At 43.9% G+C, this 12,839-nt stretch overlaps 1 protein-coding gene across 2 annotated transcripts in view; it reads right to left on the reverse strand.

Moving 5' to 3' along the window:
- ARHGAP24 (Rho GTPase activating protein 24) overlaps window positions 1-12,839 on the reverse strand; it is a 505,935-nt gene that overhangs the window by 375,012 nt on the left and 118,084 nt on the right. Inside the window, exon 2 of one of the 2 annotated variants that reach the window (XM_060247095.1) lies at window positions 8,669-8,865. In XM_060247095.1, the coding sequence (XP_060103078.1) occupies window positions 8,669-8,848 (180 nt within the window). In that variant the 5' untranslated portion in view covers window positions 8,849-8,865. Of the gene's footprint in view, window positions 1-8,668; window positions 8,869-12,839 lie in introns of both variants that reach the window. The other variant, XM_060247094.1, reaches the window with a different exon arrangement.

Genomic DNA, 12,839 nt, shown 5'->3' on the forward strand with positions numbered 1-12,839 from the left:
CCTATGCAAGTTTACTTGAACTCAGTGGGACTTACTTAATCAAAATGCATAGGATTGCACTACACAGCTGCTTTCTGTAGCTAAGCACTTTTTCTAGCATCACTGTGCCCCAGACCATCACATCCCAGTCCACCTCAGTAACTCGTTCCACCTCCCTACATCATCTGATCTTGTGATGAACATCATTCACAGAAGAGGCCCCTGTCAAAGATAACCAAGGCTGGCCATTACAATCTCATATTATAACATTCTTTGATCTACCCACAGTATGCAAAGTGCCACATAAAACCCAGATGAAATGCGGTCCCTGCCCAGGAGGCTGATAAACTTGCTCTAAAGGGATTAGAGAAAACAGAGGAACTGAGAACTGGGGAACAAAGTAATGAGAAAATAAAGAAGAAATGAGGACGTGTAAGACTGCAGCGGTCTAGGCTACGGTGGTCTAGGAGAAGGCTAAAGAGGTCGGGGAGAAGCTCCAATACAAAAATTTAGATGAGCTTATTGGTATCTTTATATCCTAGCAAGCAGTGATCCCAGATGCTTTATCATAAAACTCCCTTGTCCCAGACATATCATTCATCTTCAGCAGGTGACCTAAATTCTATTGGATATCCTTCAGGCCTGTAGCCATGGGGGGGCCTGTGGGGGCACTGCCCCCTGGCTTCCTGGGGGACCTCCTGAGTGCAGTCTGCTTTTTTTGCTTTCTTTTGACCATGGCTGACCTGGCAAAGCATTATCAGTGGCAGCCAGAGACAGCTGAGCAGGGCTCAGGAAGGCAGAGGAAGTCATGTGGAATGAGCTGGGAAGGCGGGACAGATGGAGCTCCTGGCTGCAAAGTGCCAGGGTGGGAGAGAGGGAGGTGGAAAGAAACCGCACCCCGCTAGCACACAAGGTACAGCCCTTTCTTCACTCCAAAGTTTTAGAGTTGGCTGCCTCAATTTGGCCACATTCAGAGGCTCCAGCTTCTGCCCCAACCCCCAAAAGCTTCTGAAAAGCAGCAAGCCATGCAGTGGATGGAAATGGATGTCCCTCACTTTTTAAAAAGCCCCCTGACTTGTAAAATCCTGGCTACGGCCCTGATATCCTTTAAGAGTTAGGAGGTAAGCAGGTCTGCTTCATCCACCAGCTATGCCACAGCAGCCTGTCTATCCATTGCAACCTCAGAACATGAAGTGATGACAAAGAGGATGCTATTGCTGTGCCAGAAAAAAAGAAACAGGACTGTTCTTGTAAGTAATTTTAATGCAATCATTACAGATATCTTCACACGGCCAATTTCATGGCATGTGTAGCTACCAAAATGCCCAGCCAAAATTAAAGCATTTGATTTAGATGGGATAGATTTATGTATTTAATTTTTCTGTATCTCGTACTCAAGCCAATTGACTTCCAAGGTGGCTAACAAACATTTCCATAAAATACAATAATGCAACTATAAATATTTTAAAATAACATATTGATATTATGACCACAGAGGAATAAAACAAATTACAGTCTATCTCTAAAAGCCCAGTTTCAAACAAAACAAAACAATCACTTGGAAGGCATGAAAAAATGCAGATTGAATTTTAATTTCCTATAGGAGTTAAGAATATGTTACTAGGAACATTGTCCAACAATTTATGAAAAGTTTTGGAAGAGATATTTAAATATAAGGTGACAGCAGCCAGAATTATTTATGCAGCAAAATGGAAAACAGACTTCTGTCCCAACATAGAAGAATGGGAAAACAAACTTGCTGATTTGCAGTAATGGTGAAATTTGCAACTTGTTTGAGAAACACATCCATCTCAAAACAGATCAATGCCTGTTATGTAAGCAGGGGATAGTTTAAAATCGTCTATAAATGGATTGTAAGGCATACAGTGTAGTATAAAGCAAAAAAGGGAGAATAAGTTTTGAAAATAAATGTATAAGGAAGTGGATTCTGAACAAAGTAGTCCTCATCTTTTACTTTTATTGTAAGATAGATAACAGATTTTCCTTCAGTTTTGGCATATAAAAAGTTATAGCTAGTATGTATAGTAATGAAATATGTACTACAGAATATGTACAAAGGAGGAAACTATTGTAGAAAATGTCTTTAAAATTCTAATGAAGGGGATGTTAGGGAGAAGTATTTCTTTGTTTATAATCCCTATATGACCCCTTTCTTTCCTTCTGTATCTCTTTACATTACTATTTTGTTTTAAAAACAAAAATATATTGCAGTAAAAAAAAACCCTCCAGCTTAGCAGCATGCTGTTAAAATCAAATAGGAAAAAACTATATCAGCAAACTATGGAAAAAACACTACAGCAGCATTTTAAAAATAAGCGTAATCAATAAAGAGCAGACCCTGACCTGGATGGCCCAGATCCTGGAAGCTCAGCAGGGTCAGCCCTGCCCAGTATTTGAATGGGGGGCTACCAAGGAGGTCCAGTGTTGCTACAAAGAAGGCAGAAAATGGAAAATTACCTCTGTTTGTCTTTTGCCTTGAAAATCCTACAGGATTGCTACGTTGGCTGCAACTCAACAGTACTGCACCCACGAAGAGTGAGTGCACCAGATCGGATGGAGTGTAAGGTAAGAAAACTGAATGTCTGGGTGTGAAAAGACACTCTCCAGGTAGTAGAAAATGCTGAAAATGCCAATGGTGACCCCACTGGGTTTTCAAAGTACAAGGTGTTCAGAGATAGTTTGCCACTGCCTGCCTCTTGCAGCAATCATAGACTTCCTTCATAGTCTCCTATCCAGGGCTTTTCTTGAGCAGGAACTCACAGGAATGCAAATCCGTCTGGCTTGGTGTCAGAAGGTGTGGCCTAATGTGCAAATAAGTTCCTACTGGGCTTTTTCTACAAAGAAGCCCTGCGTAAAACAATGGTGACATCAAGGGGTGTGGCCTAATATGCAAATGATTGCTGCTGGGCTTTTTCTAAAAAAAAAAAAGCCCAGCTTCTATCCAAGTACTAACCAGGGCCCACCCTGCTTAGCTTTTGATATCTGACAAGAATTAGCTAGCCTGGACCATCTAGACCACAGAGTGCCTCCCTTAGATGGAAGAAACTCATCAGATATGCTGCCAAATGAATGTCTGAGGGAGGAGCTTTGAAAACCAAGGTGCCACAACAGAGAAGGTCCTGTCCTTTGGCTGCCTCTCTTATCAGAAGATAGTGGGCACACTGACCAAGGCCTTTGAGGACCATCTAAGCATGAACATACACCCAACAGAGAAATGTTAGTGTGGCCCTAAGGCTGGTTACAAAAGGGACGTATGCTGCAATTCCTCTCACTTTGGTGCCTGGAAAGAGTTCATGCTAACATTTTGACATGTAAAATTCACATACATGATTGCGTAGAGGAACAAAATAACCACTTACCAGGGGTGGAATTCTAGCAGGGGCTCCTTTGCATATTAGGCGACACACCCCTGATGTAGCCAATCCTCCAAGAGCTTACAAAGCCAATCCTCCAAGAGCTTACAAAGCTCTTGGAGGATTGCCTACATCAGGGGTGTGTGACCTAAAATGCAAAGTAGCTCCTGCTAGAATTCCACCTCTGCTACTTACATTCATGAACCAGACCTATATCACATCCACCCTGAGTAGAGAAACTCTCTTTATGAATGCACTCATGCTGCTAGTATTCAAAAAGAGACCATAGGCAGGGTCTGTGCACAGTTTTGGTGCCACTGTCTGTCTCCTTCCATCCCAAAAGGAGGACACTGTCTACCCCAGTATGCTGGAGAAATGTTTGTTTCAATCAAAAACAAAGCAGCAAAGCGTGAAACAGTGGCTAGTTGACTACCATCGAACAACAGCTGCATTATACAACTGGGGAATGCTGACTCTTGGTTGATCTCTTTGGCTAGATATTTGACCTTCTAAACTGGAACACGGACAAAAAGCAAATAATTCTGGGAGGGATACTGGAATGAGGTGAGCCAGGGCACTAACAACAAATGAATCATTTCCCACTAGGGATAAAGGGAAATGGACTAGAAACCATTTCAATGGTAGTAACCTCCTTGGATCAGGTTGCAGAGCTTTCTTGTTGCTTTCTTTTCATTTTTTATGCAAAGGAATAAAACAACAGGGTTGCATTTACTTGTAACTGCTGTTCATATAGTAGTGTTTGTTTGTTTTTTTAGTGCAGGCATACATGGGACTTCACTTGCACAGGCGTGCTGCAGAGATCCTTTTCAAAGCTCTCTAGATGGTTTGGGGCACTCAGCCTCCTCCACTATGGGTTGGTTCCTTCCCACTGAGCCAATACATTATGGGGCAGTGCAAACACTCCTTCCCTCAGTTCTTTTTTGAAGATCCCACAGTGGGGAAAGGAAGGAGGGATGTGTATCTGCACAGAAGACCACTCAGTGACCGACAGTTACAGGTAAGTGCAATCCTGTTTTCATCTTCATGGCTTCTGTGCAGTCCCACATGGGAGAATAGCAAGTTCACTTACAAGTAGGAGGTGGTCATGGAATCTGCAGCGAAATTAGTACTGAAGAACTGTTTTCCCCACAGCTGCATCTCATTTGGAATCAACATTGATTGCATAGTTGTTGATGAACATCGACAGAGAGGACTAGGTGGCCCTTTTGCAGATGCTGTCCAAGAGGATATTGGTAAGAAAGGCTATGGGGAAGACTGACACCTGGCCAAGTGAGCTCTGAGATGGAGTGGGCAATCAGTTTTGGAGCACAATATGCCAACTGGATAGCTTTGACCACCCAACATGAGATGGTTTGGAAGGAGGCTGCCTAGCCTCTGAGTCATGGCTTGTATGGAGGCTGTCCTAAACCAGGTTTACCTCCAATGAATTTCAATCTATTAAGTTTACACCTTGCCCTTGTGGTCCCACTTTCGACTCCTTAGACAGGGTCTGAACTTTGCCTGGAATTGCCACAGCCTTCTTCCAAACCGCAACTTTTAACCTAGAGGTTCAATCCATATGAGCTTTTGGGGTAAACTGCTCACAAACAGAGTAAGCCAAGACATCGTGGGCTTTGCCCAAGCATTGGAGACAGTGGTCATGGTCATCTGACTGGGCTGCTTTTAAGCTGCATTTGATGCATTTTGAAAAATAGGGCCATAGCCCCTCTTTTCAATCCCCTTTTTATACAGAAATGAAGTAGGATGAAGAAGCAAAGAGGAAAGAGCAAATAATTAGAGAAAAGGAAAATCTGCAATGATCAAAAGAGAGTGAAGATGCCCAGTCTCCACTGCAGCAAAGAAAGGACTGAGGAGAGGACCACTTGCTCTGCCCCATCACATGTCAGCTGTGTGGAAAAGAGCCAACCCATGAGGGGAGAGGGCTGAGCACTCCCAAAACTTCTAGAGAGCTTTTAAAAAGATCTTCACGGCAGCCCTTTGCAAGCATGGTCCCATGCAGGACTACACAGAAGCCAGAAAGATGAACTATTGATTATTTCTCCTGCTTCTTCAAGAGATCAAGCTACTATTCTTCTGTTTACCTTAGCAGTCCTCAAGCACTTTCAAGGGCAAGAGGAGAAAGTTACTTCCTCTCTGACCAAAGAAACAGTGTAAGGGTCTCTTGTGTTTAGCAATATTATCATGCTAAGAAGGGGAAAGGAACTTTTTTGCATAGGGCATTTTTTGCCAGGTTGTGCATACTCTGAGGTAAACAATAAAAACACAAGAGAAGCCATGCTGGATCAGGCCAGTGGCCCATCCAGTCCAACACTGTGTCACACAGTGGCCAAAAAATCCCAGGTGCCATCAGGAGGTCCATCAATGGGGCCAGGACACTAGAAGCCCTCTCACTGTGCCCCCCAAGTACCAAGAATACAGAGCATCACTGCCCCAACAGAGCATCTGTTGCCACACCGGAAGCTTCATCTCAGAGTACCAAAGTCTGCTTTTGGTTCTTAATTACAGAAAAGATTATCTTGAAAAAACACTGAAGAAAAGTATACTTATGAATACAGATGAAACAGTCTTACTCTGAATCAAACCACTGATCCACCAAGGTCAGGTTTGTCTGCTCAGACTGACAGAGACTCTTCAGGGTCCCAGGAAGGGCTTTTTCCTGGGGGAACATGGCGGAACAGAGCTCTGGAACCACATTGTGGAAACAAAAATCTCAAAAAAATGTTTGAAAGTTCATGAGAGGTACCCATGTGTTTATCCTTCATTTTCCTCTTGAGAGTTCCAGCACCACTTTTTCCAGAATAAAAAAAGCCCTGGTTCCAGGTAAAGGTCCCTTCACCATCACCTACTGCCTGGTTCTTCTAACTGGGGATGCCGGGGATTGAACACGGGAACTTCTGCATCCAAAGCAGAGGCTCTGTAACTGAGCCACAGCCCCCCACCACACACAGGGTGGAGTGTGACAGAGGAGTTTAGGTTCCTCCCCGCTCCATTAGACTCAAACCACGATGTCTCCCCTTGCACAGCTTAGACCTGGGGTCTCCACATCAGCACCCTCCTATGCCCATATGAAGGCTGTTTGACAAACTATGCCTATCCACTCACTGCTTCCATCCTCTTGTAAGCACACCCCTCTCTGGTCAGAGCTGCAGCCAAGCCCCACCCTCACATCCCTTTAAGCCATGCTGAGATGATGTCAATCAGCTGTTGACGCAGTGGTGGCTTCTCAAAAGGAAGCTCTTCTATTATGTCCTTTCTTCTGCTTCACTACCACCAAATGGGGCTGGGGATGCCCTCCTCTCCAGACACAGAGAACACATTTCTGGCTGACAAAGGAAAGTGTTTCTGCATGAAGCTCAGTCTCTTCACAAAAACACACGTGCACACTTGAAGCTGCCTACCATCAACCCATCACAGTCATTACTGTCTATTCAGATTGGCAGCCGCTCTCCAGGGTCCCAGGCAAAGGTATCTGCATCACCATCTGCCAGATTCATTAACTAGAGATACTAGGAATTGAACATGGGGATTTCCGGATGTCAAACTCTGCCACTGAGGCATGCCCCCCCCCCCTTGCTGCATTCATGAACTCTTTGGTTTTTGGTGTTTATTTTCTTAGCTACAAATCTGGATTGGAAAGCGCAAGGATATATCATAGTTTGACATTTTATCTTATTATTTTGGACATGCCAGCACTGGGTTTTTTTACTCACTTTAATTAGGGTCTATGCAGCCCCTGAAGTCAACCCTTCAAATAAAAAGTAAGCGTGGCAGAGTTTCAAGTACATCGCAACAACTGATGCTCTTATAAAAGAACAGAATATCAAGGTTTACATTGTTTCAGTTCATCTTTGAATTCACTTGATCTATCATACTAAAATAAATTAATTTACAAAGCCAGATTTGAATTCTGATATGTTGCCCTATTTTAAAGCTATATAACTTTTTAAATCTTATACAGCCTCTGATGCCTCTCTGCCTAAACAACCTAAAACATTAAATTGGTACATTCAGTTGGGCAGCCTTGTTGGTTTTGAAGCACCAGAACAAAGTTTGAGTCCAGTGGCACCTTTAAGACCAACAAGGTTTTATGCAAGGTATAAGCTTAAGAGTGTGTGCATATGAAAACATACCCAGGATAAAACTTGGTCTTAAAGGTGCCATTGGACTCAAATGTTAAATTGGTGCTAGACTGGGGTGTCAAACATGCAGCCCGGGGGCAAAATCAGGCCCCCAGAGGGCTCCTATCAGGCTTCCAAGCAACTGGCTGTTGTCTGCTTCCTTTTTCCTCTCTCTTGCTCTCTTCTGTATCATAGCTTGCTTTGCCAGGCTTGCTCAATCACACAAGAGCTACAGAGCAAAACTTCTATTTTCTCCATTAGCTGAGGCTCCTCCCTTGAGCAGGAAGGGAGGGCAGAGCTTGCTTTGTCAGGTTCTCTCAATCATACAGCAGAACTACTGAGCCAAGCCTCTTTTCCTTCTATTGGCTGAGGCTCCTCCCCATCCTGGTACCCTGAGGAAGGAAGGAAAGAGCCAGAGCTTCCTTTGCTCTGTTCCATGGCTCCCATGGGAGAAATACAAAGAAAGCACTTTTAAGTCTAACAAGTGCTAATGTTTTAAGGGGTCTTAAAACTTTCATTGTGTTTGTCTGTGTCCTTTATAAAGTTTATATCTCTGCTACCTAATCTTAAATAGGAATACACATGGCTCGGCCCAACATGGCCAGGCCCTGATATTTATGTCAGATCCAGCCCTTGTAACAAATGACACCCCTGTATTAGACAGTGATACAACGTCACAGTTACAGACTCCTAACCAGAACTCTGTTCTCTTTATTTGACTCCATAACAATCCCTTAACTGATCAGTTACAAAAGAGGCAGACTCATCCTCCTTATAAATCCAAATGCAATCGGATTAGACAAAAACAAAGGGTTGCCAGCCTCCTGGTGGGGCCTGGAGATCCCCCAGAATTACAACTCATTTCCAGACAACAGAGGGAGAAAATGACTGCTTTGGAGGGTGAACTCTGTGGCATTATATACTCCTGACATCCCTCCCCTCCCCAAAACCAGCCCTCTCCAGGCTCCACCCACAAATCTCCACCAATTTCCTAAGCCATATCCCGCAACCCATTGATAGCTATCCTCAGTGTCAGCATCAGGTCAGCATCTACTGTAAAATGAACTGCGAAACAGTTACACGCAAGTCAGGGTGAATGACTGAACCAGATCAAATTCAGCCCCCACCCCACCCCATCTTCCTCTGCCTCGCATCGTCCCCTTCCTTTGTACTTACCAAGGGTTTGGTTTCATCCTCATCTTTGAAATAATAGAGCCGCTCCCCCTTGAGAACAAACCAGCGTGTGTGCCAGGTCTTGACAAAGCCGCCTTGCTTCCTCAGCCACCCACACTTAATGGCAACGTGCCGTCCTTGGCTCAGCTGGGGAATCTCCACAGAGCCATTGTGCTCTTCCATAATGAGGCCAGCAGACTCTCCTGGTTTGAGAACGAGAAAAGAAGGAAGGGAGGGAGGGAGGGAGGGAGGCGTATTAGTTTATCGTCCAAACTGGGGCCCATCGATTTTCATTGAAACGGGAAAAATAAACAATGATTTGGCCTACTCAGCTGTGCATTTTAATCTTCTGCGTGCAGTTCACGAGAACACAGGCCAGCTCACAAGTTGTTTTCACTTGCCCAGGTGCTGATGTGTTATGTCATGGGAAATCTTCCAGAAAATTAGTAGAGTTAGGATGCAGTCAGTCATGGTCTGGACACCTGTCAGAGCACTAACAACAATGGCTGGATATGTCAACTTGGCCTAACTTCATTGCCCTAAAATTGGTTGTGAGATTTGTGCCTAGCTACCTTGGGAAATACAAGGCATGTCGGAAATGGAAGCAACACATTTTTTAAAAAATGCCTGACTAGGCACATTTCTAATTTGTGGAAGGTGGCATGTGCACCCCCCTATACATCATGAAATAGAAGGATAACATTGACTTAGCGCCTGCCAATCAAGAAAAACCCTTGCTTGAACATGAGTTTTTTTTTCCCAGGTCAGCAGCCATGTCAGTTTGAAGTAGCAGAACGAAGTCTGGAGTCCAGTGGCACCTTGAAGACCAACAGAGTTTTAACAAAAAACAGGTAATTATTCCTGTTTTGACTTTGCATATCTTAAATCATCTTCATCACATTGCATGCTAATTTCCTGGCCAGCCTCTGCTTGTATGTTTGAATTGTTACCCTCCATTTCAATGTATCTGGGGAAGTGTGTGTGCACGCAAATGCTCATACCTTGAATAAAACTCTGTCTATCTTAAAGGTGCCGTGAGTTTATTTCTCAACAACTGTAAACCCAAAGAACCACCTGTGGTCCTTTCTACAGCCAGCTGGGCATCACTCACTTTACACCAGCATGTCCACAATCAGGGAATGCAACCCAGTTTTCTCATGTTTATATCAAGGCCAGTCAACAGGCAACTCTAATTGTGCCTACCTTGAAGCACATTAACACAAGCCAACAGTCATTATCCTGTGTTTCTCTGAGATGGTAGAACAACCCTATCCACAATGATTCCACAACTCCAAATGATGTAAAGCTATGACTGCCAGGGGCAGTGGGGGGAGGCTGCCAGCTCCATGTTGGGAAACTCCTGGAGATTTGAGGGTGGAGCCTGGGGAGGACAAGAACCTCAATGGGATACCATGCCATACAGTCAGGACCTTTTTTTGTAGCAGGAGCTCCTTTACATATTAGGCCACACACACCCTGATGTAACCAATCCGCCAGGAGCTTACAGGGCTCTTAGTACAGGGCCTACTGCAAGCTCCAGGAGGACTGGCTACATCAGGGGGTGTGGCCTAATATGCAAAGGAGTTTCTGCTGCAAAAAAAGCCCTGCATACAGCCCACCCTTCAAAGCATTCATTTTTTCCCCCCAGGAGATCTGATCTCTGTAGTCTGGAGATGAGCTGTGAATCCAGGAGATCCCCAGGTCCCACCTGGAGGCTGGCATCCCTACAAAACTGACCATATGCCTGGAATTACTTTGGCAGATAAGAAGGGTTGCGGGTCTCCTGCAGGACAGAGGAGTGGGGAGGAAGAATGAGCAAAGTTTTCAAGGAATTCCTGGAAAGAGGGGATGGGGGAGTTAGGGGAGCCCGAAAGAATTCTCAGGACCCACCAATTCTCTGCAGGAATGCTGAGAGGACAGGAAGCCTGTGCTTTAGCAGGCTGCTACACAATAGATTCCTAAGAATGTTGGGGTTTTCACAAGAAATGGGGGCTAATATTGAGCATGCAAGGCCAACACCTGTGTTTTTTTTTCTGTACAAGAAACTTTAAATCACAAGAAGCTGAGCTAAATCCAGCATCAGAAGGTGGAAATGAAACCAGACAACTTTCACATGAAGTGCATTCAGGCATGTGAAGGACTTCTTTCAAAACGCAAAGCCTCCAGTCCTGGCAGGAACATTTTCAGCTGCTATTTTTATTTCTACTTATTATTTTCAATTTATAACCTGCCCTTCCCTCAATGGTCTCACGTGTGACCAACGGTTGACTAAGCTCTCATCAAATTACTCATCAGTGCCTCAGTTAGAAACACAGAGCTGGAAGGGAGCACAGGGGTCATCCAGTCCAACCCCCTGCACGATGTAGGAAATTCACAGTTCTCTCTCTCCACCCTGTTAAATGCTCAAAGGAAGGCAAAAAACCTCCAGGATCCCCGAAGGGAAATTCCTTTCTGACCCCAAAGTGGCAATTAGCATTACCCTAGGCATATAAGAAACAGCAACAAGAGTTGCTGAACTAATAATTGATTTGATCTATATTTCACATAACACATACCCAGGGGTTTTTTTTCTGGGGGGATGTGGTGGAACAAAGTTTCAGAATCTTTTGGTGAAAATAAAATTCTCAAAAAAAAAATGTTTGACAGTTCATGAGCAGCACCCATGTGTTTCTCCTTCATTTCCCTCTTGAGAGTTCCGGCACCTCTTTTTCTAGAAAAAACCCTGCACAGACCTAAAGAGAAGTCAAGCTGGAGAACAGCAGGACTGAGAAGTTGCTGAACAACCTTGGAGAACTGCCCGAAACAAACTGCATGCAAATTTCAGTGGTACAATTTCCCCTTTTCTGAATATGTTAAGTGGAAATTATGTGACCTAAGTTATCTCTTGGTCTCTTGGTTTGTAAAAAGGCTAGACCTTCTGCAACAACATGGGGGGAAGCATGATTTGGCAATCAGAAGTCCTTACTTTTTGCAGGCATACATGGATGCCTTTAACTTTTAATGATCCACAGCTGCAACAGACAGATCTCCCAGCTCTAATTTACTGCAGGTTTGATTAATCATTTTTGACTCCAGAGTGTGGATAAGCTGGGAGGAAGCCTTTCCCCATTGCTGGCAAATTGCTAACAAGAATGAGCTATGGGCAGCCTAAACATTGAAGCCTTTATATCACTATCAGTGAGAATCTGGCTCTTATGATGGAATGTGCTGTCAAGTCACAGCTGACTTATGGCAACTCTGCAGGGGTTTCAAGGCAAGAGATGAACATTTCCTGCCTTTGCATAGGAACCCTGGACTCCATTGGTGATCTCCCATCTAAGTTCTAACCAGGCTGACCCTGATGAGAGTGGGCTAGCTTGTGCCATCCAGCTCAGGCCCTGACTCCTACAGCGCCATTCTATCTAGACAGATCCAAATAGGCAGCCGTGTTGGTCTGAAGTAGTAGAACAAAATAGGAGTCAATTGCACCTTTAAAACCAACTTAATTTTTATTCAGAACGTAAACTTTCATGTGCATGCACACTTCTTCAGACGAGAAATGAGGTACAGTAAGCAGAGACACATACAGCTGGTGGGGTTTGGAATGCCAAGTGGTACAAAGTTAAAAGCTATTAGCAGAATAATAAAATTAACAAAGACCAGTTCTGCACTAGCCTTTGTCCTGGTCTTGTTCTCAGCTCTTGAGTTCACACAGGGCAGGGAGCAAGCAGGGAATACGCAGCGCTGCTCCAGAGATGCCAACGCAGAATCAGGGAAAAAGAGCCCCAGTAAGGAGCCCTGCACAGAAGGTGGCAAATGCTAAATGCAGAATCGGTTAAATTCAGAAAACCTTTGATCTGGGTTGAATTAGCATGGGAAACCATAAAACAGTAACATGCCACAATGTGAGAATGCTGTTAATAATTCTATTGCTAATAAACCTGGGTCAAAAAGAAGGCATTTCTTTCCCCGAAGTTTTTCCTGTCCAACTAATTTACCTTTTAACATGTAACATAAATATATGCATCATTCTAGTTTGCCATTAGGAAAAAAATACATTAAAATATAGTAGGAGATGGGTTTAATATATGTAATTACACATATTAAATAGATCTCATGCCTTCTTTTTGACCCAGGTTTATTAGCAATAGAATAATTAACAGGCATTCTCACATTCTGACATGTTACTGTTTTT

This window comes from Heteronotia binoei, chromosome 9, assembly GCF_032191835.1.
Source record: "Heteronotia binoei isolate CCM8104 ecotype False Entrance Well chromosome 9, APGP_CSIRO_Hbin_v1, whole genome shotgun sequence".
Lineage (NCBI taxonomy): Eukaryota > Metazoa > Chordata > Lepidosauria > Squamata > Gekkonidae > Heteronotia > Heteronotia binoei.